Source organism: Colletotrichum acutatum (genome assembly GCF_030867785.1).
Source record: "Colletotrichum acutatum strain CBS 112980 chromosome Unknown BDZ83scaffold_63, whole genome shotgun sequence".
Taxonomy (NCBI): Eukaryota; Fungi; Ascomycota; class Sordariomycetes; order Glomerellales; family Glomerellaceae; genus Colletotrichum; species Colletotrichum acutatum.
Window position 1 is genome coordinate 70,391 of NW_026849057.1, and position 14,163 is coordinate 84,553.

The following is a 14,163-nucleotide window of genomic DNA, read 5'->3' on the forward strand; positions in this document are numbered from 1 at the left end:
GTGTTTCAGCCCCCCAAAGCTTGGTCGCCTCCTTGAAGACTAACGGGAACCGTCGACTTCTAGCCCAACGAGCACATATGAACTCAATATGTTGGCTGAGGCTGTCCGAATTCAAACTTCAGTGCATCATGATTCCGAATTGACGCTCTCACCTTCTTTTGACAGAACTTCTCTTATTCGATGAAGTAGGAGATACGCTTGGGCTTCTGGATGAATCTTCACCATCATTCTGCTGTAGTCAGCACTAGGTTCAAAACGAGCTTCGCACTCAGGAGACGAGGATTTTTATCCATGTCAATAACCGATCGAGACCTAAGCGAAGAGTGTAGCTCAGTTCACCATGTTCTGGTCACAGTCCGAAAGGAGAAATGTTAGGCTCAGTTATAAATGAGGTTGATTGGATTGAATATAACCTCGCAAAGATGGACAACGTTGGGAGACGGATCCCAGCTTTATGCGGGGAAGCGGGGTCAACTCCGAGCCTTCAATCATCTCCAACTGCTTTCTAAGCTCTCGGGGGAGGGAAGCCATTCATTCTCACCCCCTTGAGTCTTGACGGCGTTGGGCCCCTGTTCTTTTCTCCACACAAATGCCGACCACGCGGTCGACTCGCGCGGGCCATTGCGTGTTTTGGAGCCGAACTTCTCCTCTTTTCATCCTCCTAACGGCCGACGACTCCAACTATCCAAGCGAGATTCTACAGCCAGTCTGATTCGGAGGCTCGAGGTTTCAGCCATGGCAAAGAGAACTTGGTCTGATGCCAATGACAACATGGAGTTTATGACGGTAGGATGAACAGACCTTGTCTGGGGTCTTCAGATCACACACTGATACTCTAGGCCTGTGTAGTTGATGACTGCCGGGAACGGGGAGCAGTCTTTTCCGCAAATTTCCCGAAAGATCAAGGCGTGTGCAGCTTGTAGAAAGCACAAGGTATGCAAAGACGATGGCAATCTGGATTGAAGGGACAAAAGAGCCTCAAGTCTGACCCAGCTCCAAGATTAAATGTCTAATGGACGAGAGCGGACCACCATGTCGGCGATGTTCCGAAAGAAATCTGGGTTGTGTTTTGGGCAAGAACTTGCAGAGTATCATCGACGAGAAGACACAGTTAGACCCATGACCTGGAGCAAGACGAGGTTTCGAATCGACTGACGATCTAAAGGTACAACGAGGCAGTCTTACAAGACATTGAAAACCTGCACAACACTCTAAGAGAAGTCACAAAGAAAATGGGCCTGCCAGAGCCTGTGGCACTACAGAGTCCAACACTTCAAAAAGCAGCCGAGTCCCCATCGCAGCAGAGCCGTTCCGGCCCCGGGCTAAATGCAAATGCGACCCGTTTCGCTGTGGCTGGGCAGGACAACCATGGTCCCTCTTGCGATAACTCCCCCAAGATATCCCCCGAAGACGAAAACCTCCCTCACGTGCCGATCCACTCGCTCTACGCCCTCACAAAGCTGAGGGCGCTCAGGTCGCCAGACGCCCCGGATGGCCATTCTAGTCCGGCCCAAGATGACTTCATTGCCCGAGGTGCCTTGCGTCTGGACGATGCCGAACGCCTTTTCCGTCTCTATCGAGACCGTCTCGATGCTTTCATGTATGGCGTGGGGTGCAAGTACCAACAGCTGGATGAGTTGCGTCGCAAAAGTCCTATACTGGCTGCGGCGACCCTGACTGTTGCTGCGCTGCATGATCCCCAGGCAAATAGTCTGTACGGTATCTGCAGCTCGGAGTTCAGGCGGCTCACAGAGAGATCTATGTTCGATCGGCGAGTGAACCGTGATTACCTCCGCGCCATGTGCGTTGCGTCCTACTGGCTCTCTGATATGTCTTGGATGTTGTCTGGGTATGCGATAAGGAGAGCGGCGGAGTGTAACTTGCACAACAGCTATACCCGCGCCATACAAGAGAAGAGCGATGAGGCTGCTGACGATGCGCGGCTGTGGTACATCCTAAACATTTGTGACCAACATCTTGCCACGCTGTATGGGAGGCCGGCGATCGTGCAGGAGGACTCATCTATGCAACAATGGGAAAGCTTTCTTCAGTCACCGATATCGACCGAGGAAGACAAGCGTCTCGCGAGTCAAGTTGCCCTCCTGGGCATTATTGGTAGCATTAGAGAGCTATTTGGGCCTGACAAGGGTCAACCGACGCCACGAGCCTACGTCCATCAAATCACTCATTTCAACAAGGAGCTCGATCACTGGATCAAACATTGGTCAGAAACGCTATCAGGTACGTCGGTCATTTACTGGACCTGCTGACATTAGTTGTACTAATCCACGCCTAGAACAGTACCAACACATAGGTCGATTCCCTCGCAAAGGTGCCCTCTTACACTTCCACTTCGCCAAACTTCACCTCTATTCTCATATCTTCCGGGGACTCTCTGGAGACAGCCCAATACCGCACCACTTTCTCGACTGCGCCGCAACAGCCATCTCGGTAGCGACATCAACCATCGACTTCATCATCACCGATCCAGACGTCGCCGCAGGGGTAGTAGGCATGCCCTCGTACCTGCACTGCATGACGGCCTTTGCCTGCATGTTCCTCATCAAGGTGGCAGTCAAGTATGGCGGCGACCTGATCGAGCCGGAGCGCGTCTGGAACCTTACTACGAGCCTCGTGCGGCACTTCCGATCTCTGCCAGCTGGGCGGTGGCATTTAGCTAATCTCATGGCGCCTGGTCTCGAGCGCATGGCTAGGACGTTGAAGTCTGGCCGTGGAGATACATCGGCGCAGGTATTGGAGGCGCAAGCGTTGAACGGGGATCAGTCGGAGGTCATCGATCCTCAACTCGCTGGTGGTAGCGCTGATGGGACTCTAATGGGCCCGGAAGGAGAGTTCTTCTTTGACTATGACATGAGTTTCGGTCTGTCCCCAGTTTTCCAGTTCGACATGACATCGCTGAACGCGGATGGTGCAACAATTGGTGGCCAAGACTTTGCAAATATGGAGTATCAGATGGGAAGACCCGGATCATGACCACCAAAGAGAACGGACTTTGTAGCTATCCCTTGTTTCTAAGGCCTCACGTTCGTATATTTGTAATTATCTACATACCCTGAATGCTCCTGGGTCGATACTCGCTCTCTAAATACTTCACTTCCTCCTCTGTCAACTTCACTTTGAGTGCCCTTATCGTCTCCTTGATCCTCTTCTCGGAACTCAAGCCAACGATGGGCCAACATCCCTGCTGCAGCACCCACGCAGTTGATACAAGGGCCATGCTGACATCCTTCTTCTTCGCAATCTCCTCGACCCGGTTTACGATGTCCAGATTCGCATCCGCAAACCACGCCTGCGTCTTCTTGTCTGTCTGACTACGCAGCGAGGTTCCTTCGTCATTCTCTTTGGCGAGGGGCTTCGCCAGCAGTCCACGAGCAATCGGTGACCATGGGATCACACCGACACCGCTTGCTCGGCAGAACGGCAGCATTTCCCGCTCCTCTTCGCGGTAGAGAAGATTATAGAACGGTTGCATTGAGACGAACTCTGTCCAGCCGTTGGACCGGGCGATGTACTGCAGGCGGGCAAATTCCCATGTGTACATGGACGAGGCGCCGATGTAGCGGACTTTGCCGGACTGAACGACGTCGTGGAGGGCTCGCATGATTTCTTCGGGGGGTGTTTCGCGGTCGAGGCGGTGGATCTGGAGAACATCTACGGATTATCAGGTTCCGGCACATTTCTCGTTCCACTACTCCAAGTTGTCTTACCGATATAATCCGTGCCAAGACGCTCGAGACACTTGTCAACGGCATGGAAGACATGTTTCCTGCTTAGTCCCATCTGGTTTACGAGCGGGCCATCATTGACGCTGGCAGGTCTGGAGTCGTCGTCTGGAACGGGGTTGAAGATCTTGGAGAGAATGACGACTTTTTGCCGCGGAATATTGAACTTCTTCAGAGCCTTGCCGATGATTACCTCAGACTTTCCGTTTGAGTATGTGTCTGCCGTGTCCCAAGTGTTGATGCCGTTATCATATGCTGCCTTCAGGATCTGGAGTCCTTCTTCTTCATCGAGGACCCATGGTGAGCCCTCCCATTTGGAAGAGCCAAAGGTCATGCACCCGAGGATGATCTTGGAGACCTTGAGGCCTGTGTTGCCAAGTCTACGTGATGGCTATTAGCCACAATGCTTATGCCAGCTTGTTCTAGTGAAGAGGGGCAATTTCATGACAATGCGGGAGCGATTGCACTTGGGATGATTGCGGTACTAACCTCACGTATTCCATGTTGTTGACCCCAAATCGTCTTCAGATAGGTCAATCAATTCGGCTTGATTGAGCTTAATTGCGCTGACAATTGGCGCTCTGTAGCAGTTCTCATGCAATTCATACAGAGCCTCAAGGTTTTGTTTTGTACCATCACGTCATTTTACCTCGCTCTTCGGCATCACTTCATCGGCTTTCAGCTCTGTCGCCGGGATCCCTCACCACCCCCACCATCTCCGACTGCGCGATGCCCCTCTTACGCAATGCGGGGAAGCTCCCGGACATAGATCCACCGGTGGGATGTTCGGCATAGTCACCGATGTCCGGGTTAGACGATCTGCATCGGCGACCTGTCCGACCTACTTGTTCTGAAGTCTGAACTTCGCGTGTGGCAGCATATCCGTCCCTCAGTCGCCGGATATGTTCGGTAAATGTGCAGGCGACAGAAGTATGAGGAGAAGCTCCGACGACATAACCATGCGTGCAAACCGTACCCCTCATGGCGGCTCAGCGAGATCGGATCAGTTAAAGCCGAAGGACAAGCGATCGCGTCTCTTTTGTAACGAGACGCGTGAAGATTTCCTGACTGTAGAACTTTGTTTCCACAAGACCTTGTCAACAGAGTTGTATACCATAAGTTGAGCCAAAATGTCAAACGAAATCCTCGTGACCGGCGCCGCAGGCTTCGTTGGCCAGGCCCTCGTCTCCGCCCTCATCAAATCCGACCCCTCAGCAACCCTCACAATCACAGATGTAATCGAACCACCCATCCCCACCGACGTGGCAAGGGAAAGCAGCAAGATCAATTCTCTGAAGGCCGACCTCACCGACCCGGCAGCAGTGAGCTCTCTACTCTCGAAGCAGTTTTCCGCTGTCTACCTCCTGCATGGCCTCATGTCCGGCGGGGCGGAAGCGAACCTCGATTTGGGCCTCAAAGTCAACCTCGATTCTGTGCGTGCCGTCCTCGACCATCTCCGCAATAATTACCCTGGCACAACAGTAGTCTTTACCAGTTCGTGCGCAGTCTACGGCCCGCGCCAGCCCGTCATCGAGAGCGAGACTGTGCCGAAGCCGCGGACCTCGTATGGCACCGAGAAGCTTATTATCGAGTTGCTCGTGGAGGACTTTTCGCGGCGTGGGCTCATCGACGGTCGCATTGTGCGACTTCCGACCGTCACAGTGCGGCCTGGCGCACCTTCTGCTGCGGCATCGAGTTTCGCGTCGGGTATTGTCCGCGAGACTCTGAAGGGCATCAAGAATGTGTTGCCTGTTAGCCGCGATCTCGAAGTCTGGGTCTGCAGCCCCGCCACGGTGGTGAAAAACCTTGTCAAGGTCAAGGATGTGCCGAAAGAGAAGTTTGGGGAATCGAGAGTCGTCAATTTGCCCGGTATCACTGTCACGGTGCAGGAAATTCTTGATGCAGTGGAAAAGGTTGGCGGTAAAGAATCATTGGCACTAATCGAAGAAAAGAAGGATGCCGCCATTTTGGCTATTGTGGAGACATGGGCTGCTCGGTTTGATGTGAGCAGGGCGTATGGCTTGGGCTTGGAACCTGATGGTACAATCTTGGAGGCTGTTGAGGCATTTGCGAAGACTCTTAAGGCATGATCTCTCCATAGAATGACCAGCGCAGAAAGAGGGTAATAATTGTGAGATCCGCCGTTTCCTTCTCGAGTCTTCTCCGAATATCACTCTGGTGAGACTCTATCCTGCTCATGGACAAAGTACCTAAGTATATGTACCATGCCATTCGCTTCAGAGACACGAAAAGTGCCATGACTTGCTCGACTTGCCGCAGGGGTATCAAGCACATCGGTATAGTACTCATTTCCTTCAACATCTTGCAACCATAGCCGTTCCACAGTTGTAATCACGAGATAACTGATATATCATTTCTATGGTATCTATGCGAGCCTAGTTGCAGCCTAGAGCTTTGATCTTGGCCTTCTCACAGGCTTCTTTTGCCGGGCTCTATCTTCAGACACCACCAAATGGTCAATATCCAACGTGTTCACCATTGCGGGCGTAGCTTGGCTGAGGCTGGTAATGCCACAAAGTCTCATCGAGGTCTCCAACTCGTCTTTCAGAACTAATGCACGTTCAGTGATCAGCTTCCACCCTCATAACCCAGACGACAAGTTGAGAAGACTTACTTTGAGAGAGATGCTCTACACCATCTTGGCCATATACAAGAGAGTACAAGAACGGTCGCCCGACGCCCACAGCTGTAGCTCCGAGGGCAATTGCCTTGAGGATATCTGAGCCGCGCTCGAAGCCACCATCGATGTAGACTTCGAGCTTCTCGAAAATTTCGGGACACTGTTCTCGGAGCTCAAGCAAAACTAGAATAGAGGCTTGCGATCTTTGATCCAATCTTTGTCAGTGTCTTTGCCAATCATCAGTGATTGCTCGAGATTCGAAACTTACCCATCCAGAGATCGACCACCATGGTTGCTCAAGAAGACTGCTTCAACCCCGTACTCAACCGCTAACCTGACATCATCCGCAGTTTGAACACCTTTGAGCACGATCGGCACCCCGCTGGCCTCTCTGATCCAGGTAAGGTCCTCCCATGTAATTGACTTGTCGATGTATTGTGCCATTAATCGGCCCAGTCCGCTGCCTTTCTTGTCCTTGCTGCTTTCGGCGCCGCTGATGGCCGCTCGGATCGTTCCTGCTTGGGCTGCACGCTCGTCCGCCTCTCTCTTTCCAGGGACGGGGGCATCGACAGTTACAAAGATTGCTTTGATGCCGAGTGCACGCGCCGATCGGAGGATCTCGATTGTCTTGTGACGTTCCGAGTTGATGTAGAGCTGAAAGAAGAAGGGCTGTGACGGTGGGGCGGCGGATACGATAGACTTGAGGGTGTAGGATGCATTGCTCGAGATCTGATGCTCATGGTCAGCTGAGGCACTTGTTGACTAGTTTCTCTTGAAAACTCACACATTGAATAATTCCTTCATTCGCTGCGCCGCGACTGAGAGCCAGCTCGCCATCTGGATGCACAAGCTTTGCCATCGCAGCAGGGGAGATGAAGAACGGGGCCGAGGTTTCGAATCCAAGAATGCTTGTCTTCATATCAATATGAGAGACGTTCCTGAGAATCCTTGGCCGGATCATGATTCGCCTCGTCAGCTGCTTGTTATTTCGGTGTGTAACCAGATCAGTGGCTGCAGATGAGTAGAAGGCCCATGTCTTTGGCGTCAGTGCTTTCGAAGCCACAACCTCTAGATCTGGCGCGCCGATAATGGACTCTAGGGGTGGTATGGTGTCTTCTTCAGCAGAAGGGGGCTTCGAAGTCTCCGAAGGGGCAGGTAATGTGCCATTTCTACTTTCTGGTTGCGATGCCGCTGCAGGCACGTCTGGGCTAGCATCTTTCAGGATGCCGATGAACTTTTCGTCTGGTAGCTCCTCGAGGATATCTGGTGCGTGGACTTCATCGAAGATTTTTGTGGCATTTGAACCAGCGCATTTGAGAAGGACTGACATTTTCTCACTCGTTATTTTCCCAAAAGACCGCAGCTAGTTGCATGCGCCAAACTCACCTGACGGACCTCCCGGGTGCTCGTTGATAAAGTCTGTGATATCCCAGACTTTGGAGTGCACTGCTATCCAGCAATCTGACTTGGTGTTATGCTTGCTGAGATCAGTCACACTTATCGTGGCTCTCTCGCTCTCTTCTGTCTTTGTCGTCATCGTGTTTCGAATTTTGCTGGCACGGCTTTCGGACTCGCTCCTCACCGGTTCACAAGCACATTCCAAAAGTCTACTAGCAACAAGGCTCGAGAGATCTCTTTTGCAAGAGGGAGTTTGGGCAAGCAAGTTGAAAATGGTACGGCCCAATGTTTAGATCCCATTTCCCATTCCCCGAAGTTGCCACAGTCACGGTCAAACCCTATTAACCCTTACACCGCGTTTGTCTGAGACCTAATGGCATCCCGGATCGCCTCACAGATCCCGACATCCCCGTCATTCCGGCCGGTGCTTTGGCCGGTGCTTTGCCACCCCTGTGAGCTCCGCACGCTCCTTCCCCACGTTTCGGCATTCTCGCCGATGTGGATAGTGGGTAATAGACCATCGCCGGGCGGATTTGATTCTTGCTCGCAACCACATGATTTCTTACGAATCCTCAAACAGATTTGCTTCTACTGGTCCACTGGATGAAGATTCCTCATGCAGGTAGGAAAACGTAAGCTGGTTGCGTGATCGGAGCAGAAGCCGTGTGGGATGTGATTCTTCGCCATGAGCTGGCCGAGAAGCTCTCTCCGCAATTGTCTCCGCATCTCAGAATTGGAGTCGAATATCAGGAGGGGTTGACTTTCTCGACCAAAAGTGAAGCTGGTTGCATCCCACTCCTCGTAGTCGATTACGCCCGAAATCACCGGCATCATCTTCCTGCTAGATCTGATTTCCGTGGAATTGGTTTCTTCTTTTCACGCTCAAGAAGACCTTCACAATGCCTTCCAGCCCCATCGCGCCCAAGTCCAAGCCCCTCCCACCAGGGGTTTACACCCCCGTCGTCACAATCTACAAAGCCGGCGATCCTCTACAACCCGTGGACCATGACGCACTCTACAAGCAATGTCAGGCCTTAGTCCGCGCTGGCATGCACGGTCTCGTCTACCTCGGAACAAATGGCGAGCTCGTTCTCCTGACAGCAGACGAGCGCAAGGCTATTCTCGAAACAGCGGTGCGCGCTGTCAAAGACCTTGGAAAGCCTGACTACCCTATTGTAGCTGGCATATCCGCAGAATCAACCCGCGAAGCCATCCTCAACGCCAAAGATGCCGGCGCAGCGGGCGCAAGCTTTGGACTTTTGCTCCCGCCGAGCTACTGGGCTAAAGCCCTATCAAGTGACGCAATCTTGGGATTCTACCGAGATGTTGCGGATAACTCTCCCATCCCGATTGTCATCTACAATTTCCCTGGTGTCACGTCCGGTGTGGATCTCGATTCCGACCAGATCACTGCTCTCGCGTCGCATCTCAACATCGTGGCCGTGAAGTTGACCTGCGGTAACGTCGGCAAGGTGACTCGTTTGACCAGCAAGTTCACGCATGAGCAATTTGGTGTCTTTGGTGGCAGCAGCGATTACCTTCTTCCAACGCTACAGGCTGGAGGAAGTGGCTGCGTAACGGGCATGGGAAACATCTTTCCGGGTTCAACGTCAGCAGTGTATGACCTGTGGAAGGCTGGAAAGGCTGATGAATCCCTAAAACTGCAATACGATGTGGCAAACGCGGAATGGGCTTGTAAGAAAGGTATTGCCTTGACAAAATACGGTGCCTGGCACTTCTTTGGTCGCGATATCGGGCTCAGCGACGAGTCATCGTGGGAGATGAGGCGGCCGTATCTACCACTCGGCGACGCAACTAAGATGTGGGCTCTAGAAACACTTGGTGTACTCGAAGAAACGGAAAAGCAAAGACCATGGAGCCAATAGCCGCTGTAAAAATAGATCATTGATCAGACTTTGTAAACCTCAGCGGAATACTACCTCAACTAAGATCATTTAGCATACGTCCGCTACAACGACGAGCATCGAGAGCATGTTCAACAATTCAAGGACTCCCGTTACCAAGTCAAGAAGTACTCCATCATATTTTCTAGGTTTTCCTCTGAGAGGTGGCTAAGGTGAGACAAACCAGTGCGCAATTTGAAGTGCAGCCATTCATCACTGAGCATGACGATTGTGATTTTCAAAGCCATCCGTGGATTATGACGGGTGTATGTTGAGAACGAGTATGAAGCTATGCCTGGTCTACCCAACCCTCTATATCGTCTATTCTAACATATTTGATATACTGGCGATGGAATGTGAAAGCAATATGCACGCTTTCCTTCTCAACAAAGATGCTAGGATAGCTCAGCTCCCGATTGGTTTTCTCGATGGAGTTGTTCGTCATGCAAAACCCATCGCCTTCCTCAAGGACCTTCTCCTTCCATGTCAAGCCATCGTCGGTAGATACAGCCGCCGTAAGCGCTTTCCGCGGGGTTCCCCAAATCGCATTCTTTCCATTTACTGAAGCTTGGTTCGGCCTCTTGTCGTCTTCTGGTGTGATATCATCATAGAGGCCCTCTCGCTTGGCCATGTCAGGCTCGGCGGCGGAACGATTGAATACGATGGCCAGATTACCTGATGGTAACCGCGCGGCGCAGATACCGCTGTTGGGGTTCGGAAGAGATGTCGGCTTGGGAGGAGCCCAGTTCAGGCCATCTGGCGATGTTGAACGGTAGACATTGTCTGCCCACCGACTGCGGAAGAATGCTACATACTCGGAACCTTGGCTCTTTGGTGCGATGATGTTCATATGGACAGAGCCAATGCTGTCAGGCACCACATTCTCTGTCCACGTTTGACCCTCGTCTTTGGAGTAGAACACCGCAGAGATATCATTGTTTCCAATCCACCTCTGACCTGGAGTTGATCGGCAGTGGAAAACTGGAAGGACCCAGGTATCATCTCCGAGAACGACGAGAGGCTGGCGAACAAAGGCCCCGGTAACACCTTTCAGGGGATAGCGGGGCGCTGACCACGTCTTGCCAATGTCGCTTGATGTGCGGGCCATGACGATGGCCCCATCTTGGTTGCCGGCATCTTGAGAGGTGTGGAAGAGCCAGATGTCTTCAGTCTTGGGTGCTCGGAAGAGCACTGGGTTCTGACAGCTGCGATTGGTGTCGGAAGATATCTTTTCAGGCGTCGACCAGGAAGTTGCGTCAGGCTCTTGACGAGACAGCCAGATGCTGATATCCGGGAGGCCTTCCTGGGAGCCCCCGAACCACGCGCATAGTACGGTTTTGTTGGGTAGTTGAAGTAGGTTGGAGGCATGGGACTGAACTGTTGCCGCGGGGATGGCGGCAGTCTGCAGGTTCGGGGACATGGTAGGCTTGGTTGTGCGGGCGCTTTGGTAAGAGATTGGGAATTTGAATTTTATCTAGCCCGATAATAGGGAAATGGCCGAAGAGTGTCCGAACTAGGAGATTGTCTAGCATCAGTACAGCCATCAGGTCTGGTATTATCACCCTGTAGAGCCAGGTTGAGTCTACATGTATGTCTTGAGTCGAACCACGTTTGCCAAGTACGACTTCGATACGCACCTGTCCTCCCATGCTTCCCCGCAATCAACCACCTTCGCGCGCCGGCGCGATTTCCGGCCCCGCAATTCATAACCTCCCGGGAAGCCCCCGTCCATGCTCCGTGTCACAGGCGTTTGGAGAGTTCTGGGCTAGGACAAGTCTCCGAATTTCCTATTCCGTCCAAGGGTAACGAAACAACACTCACAGCCACGAGAAAAGCAGTTCAGGGTATTGTCGGTCTTCCTGAAAACGGGGCAAGTCAGAGATTGAGCAGGCGACGATCAATCACTGTCGAATAGCAACACGATGCAACCTGATGACACCTCATGACTACGGCCTTCTCCCCGATAATAGCATTGGTTGATTTCCCAATAGGCGCCCCCATGCATCCATGGCTCGAGAAATGCTGTGGATTACGCGGGGTAATTCGGCTCTTGGAACTGCTCCCCACTGGGGAAGGTGAGTGCTAGGGCCAGTTCGTGAATTGGCACCGGGGTCGAGTCAGTTTATCCGGGTATTTGATACATTTAGAACCTTCTTGTTGGCTTGATCTAAAACCAAGAGAGAGCCGATGGTATAGAGTTCCTGGCTCAACGAACTCGCTTCTTGCAACAAGCCACTCAACTCCTATCGACTTTCGTCGGAATACTCTCTTCGACAATGGGCGGTGGAACATCACTGTGGGCTTCGCCCGACTGGAAGAAGGATCCAAAGGAGATCTTCAACTCCAAGCTTCTTCTCTTGGGCATCACAATAGCTTTTGCGGGATGCTCATACGGTTTTGACCAAGGGAATATCGGAGGCATCATGACGTTTCCGTCCTTCCGGCGAGCCTTTGGGTTCGATACGATAAGTGAAGAAGAAGCAAATACGAGAGGTAAAGCCTTCAATTGCTATCACTCTGTTGGTGTTATTTGTTTGAACCACTGCTGACGGAAATACAACACAGAGGGTAATATAGCAGCCATGCGTAAGTAACCCACCATTGATGCCTGATCAACATGTCCCCCTTAACATGCCATCTCTAGTCGCTGCCGGCGGTACTGCAGGCGCTTTGCTAGCAGCGCCTCTCTCCGACTTCCTGGGCAGGAAGAAAGCCGTCACGTCAATGTCCGCTCTTTTTCTTATAGGCTGCTCCATGCAGGAAGTTCCCAACCTTAACGTTCTCTATGCCGGAAGACTCTTGGCTGGTGTAGCCATCGGTGCGACCTCAATGGTAAGTACTCTTGTTACAACAATATCGAGACTTCGGCGATGAGACTAATGCGTAACATTCAGTTGGCTCCCCAGTACCTGGCCGAAAATTCCCCAAAGTCGATCCGAGGCTCTCTTACTACATCTTACAACTTGATGATAATCTTGGCACTCGCTATTGCCTTCTGGGTAAACTACGCAGTCAGCCTTTGGCCTAATCAGGACCCCGACAACAACAAGGCTTGGCAGTTGGCTCTTGGCATTCAGTTGATTCCAGGCTTCTTCCTCTTTACTCTTATCTGGTGTATGTCCTCGCTATATCACAGCCTCTTACAAGTTGTACCCTAAAAACTAACGTCGCCGTTAAAATAGTCGTCGTCGAAACACCACGAGCCCTTATTTCGAAAGGCAAGCAAGAGCGCGGACTTAAGAACCTGTGCAAGCTCAGAGGCCTGCCCGCCGAGCACCCATACGTACATCAAGAGTATCTGGAAATTCTGGCTCAGTCCGAAGCCGAACAAAGCCAAGCAAAAGGTATGTCAAGAGACAGAACATGAAACCACACATGCGCAAGAACAAAGTTGACCCCTACTCTTAGGACATAGCTATGTGGTGGTTGTGAAAGACATTGTCACCAACGCCAGCAACCGGCGGCGACTTTTCCTCGCCGTGATGCTATTTTTGTTCCACAAGCTCACAGGTAGGACCACCCAAATCATCCTTCGAACTATGCTGTGGGAGTAAGCTTACAGAGCGCGACTTTAGGCACTGACTCCCTAAACTACTTTGCCCCCCAAATCTTCGCCATGATTGGAGTACCCAAAGGCTCGAGTTCTCTTCTGACAACAGGAGTCTACGGAGTTGTCAAGCTTGCAACTACCATCATCTACGTTACTGTCATTGTTGATCGTGTTGGACGTCGTCTTCCCCTCATGATTGGAGCAACAATTCAAGCTACAGCCATGCTCTACATCGGTCTTTTCCTCCGCTTTTCAGATGTTCAACCTGGCAGTGGAACAACTCCGGGTGGCATTGTGGGTATCATCATGTGAGCGACTTGAAGCGTGCACCCTCAAAGAGATTGCTGTCTAATACGAAACCAGGATCTACCTCTACGCCTTCGGCTGGTCTTTCGGGCACTCGGTAGCACCATATGTCGTAGCCGCCGAAATCTTCCCCTCGCGAGTTCGTTCGGTATGCATGTCCTGCTGCCTCTTCACAAACTGGATCGTCAACTACGGTATAACCTCTGCTACACCACATATGTTGAGTACCATGAAGTACGGCACGTTCTTGTTCTTCTCCATCATGACATACATAGGTGTTATCTTCGTATTCTTCTGTCTTCCCGAGCTCAAGGGCCGAAGCATCGAGTCTATGGACGATCTCTTTGCTCACTCACTCTGGACTATGTTCAAGCGCGCCTACCCCAACGAGGATGAAAAGGTCAGGCATGATGTTCAAGAGCAACTGCAGCACGAGGAGGACAAAGTTGTGTCTCATGTAACGATGGTTGAGGATAATGGCAGGCGTGCTTGAACGACCTGCGCCTACCTCATGATTTGGGAATTTGAAGCACAATTATGATTTACGGACAAATGGCTACGTTGTTCTAGGAATTATACAAATCATTCATGGTTAATTAAGCAGCAAATTCAGGGTCAGGA

General features: G+C 51.7%; 7 protein-coding genes across 7 annotated transcripts; 4 read left to right on the top strand and 3 right to left on the bottom strand.

Moving 5' to 3' along the window:
• Positions 1-591: 591 nt before the first annotated feature.
• BDZ83DRAFT_673813 (uncharacterized protein) lies at positions 592-3,045 on the top strand. Its single transcript, XM_060511139.1, has 5 exons — positions 592-786; positions 850-933; positions 1,001-1,110; positions 1,166-2,241; positions 2,297-3,045. The coding sequence occupies exons 1-5, from the start codon at positions 736-738 to the stop codon at positions 2,992-2,994; spliced, it is 2,019 nt and encodes a 672-aa protein (XP_060363612.1). The 5' UTR covers positions 592-735; the 3' UTR covers positions 2,995-3,045.
• Positions 3,046-3,064: 19 nt separating this feature from the next.
• BDZ83DRAFT_720547 (NADP-dependent oxidoreductase domain-containing protein) lies at positions 3,065-4,246 on the bottom strand (the record flags this gene model as incomplete). The annotated part of the gene is made up of 3 exons (XM_060512282.1): positions 3,065-3,672; positions 3,729-4,123; positions 4,233-4,246. 3 exons carry the CDS (start codon positions 4,244-4,246, stop codon positions 3,065-3,067), a joined length of 1,017 nt encoding a protein of 338 aa, XP_060363613.1.
• A 627-nt stretch (positions 4,247-4,873) lies between these two features.
• BDZ83DRAFT_720548 (NAD dependent epimerase/dehydratase) lies at positions 4,874-5,833 on the top strand (the record flags this gene model as incomplete). The annotated part of the gene is made up of 1 exon (XM_060512283.1): positions 4,874-5,833. One exon carries the CDS (start codon positions 4,874-4,876, stop codon positions 5,831-5,833), a length of 960 nt encoding a protein of 319 aa, XP_060363614.1.
• Positions 5,834-6,150: 317 nt separating this feature from the next.
• Positions 6,151-7,921, bottom strand: BDZ83DRAFT_580469 (cytochrome b2; the record flags this gene model as incomplete). Its single annotated transcript, XM_060505353.1, has 5 exons — positions 6,151-6,314; positions 6,379-6,587; positions 6,653-7,113; positions 7,169-7,707; positions 7,771-7,921. 5 exons carry the CDS (start codon positions 7,919-7,921, stop codon positions 6,151-6,153), a joined length of 1,524 nt encoding a protein of 507 aa, XP_060363615.1.
• A 760-nt stretch (positions 7,922-8,681) lies between these two features.
• Positions 8,682-9,794, top strand: BDZ83DRAFT_673822 (dihydrodipicolinate synthase; the record flags this gene model as incomplete). Its single annotated transcript, XM_060511140.1, has 1 exon — positions 8,682-9,794. One exon carries the CDS (start codon positions 8,682-8,684, stop codon positions 9,666-9,668), a length of 987 nt encoding a protein of 328 aa, XP_060363616.1. The 3' UTR covers positions 9,669-9,794.
• A 142-nt stretch (positions 9,795-9,936) lies between these two features.
• BDZ83DRAFT_625893 (BNR repeat-like domain-containing protein) lies at positions 9,937-11,273 on the bottom strand. The gene has a single exon (XM_060508518.1). It carries the CDS (start codon positions 11,104-11,106, stop codon positions 9,976-9,978), a length of 1,131 nt encoding a protein of 376 aa, XP_060363617.1. The 5' UTR covers positions 11,107-11,273; the 3' UTR covers positions 9,937-9,975.
• A 689-nt stretch (positions 11,274-11,962) lies between these two features.
• On the top strand, positions 11,963-14,035 carry BDZ83DRAFT_781169 (quinate permease; the record flags this gene model as incomplete). Its single annotated transcript, XM_060515543.1, has 8 exons — positions 11,963-12,179; positions 12,252-12,272; positions 12,331-12,518; positions 12,581-12,800; positions 12,869-13,030; positions 13,095-13,196; positions 13,262-13,544; positions 13,600-14,035. The coding sequence occupies 8 exons, from the start codon at positions 11,963-11,965 to the stop codon at positions 14,033-14,035; spliced, it is 1,629 nt and encodes a 542-aa protein (XP_060363618.1).
• Positions 14,036-14,163: the final 128 nt, after the last annotated feature.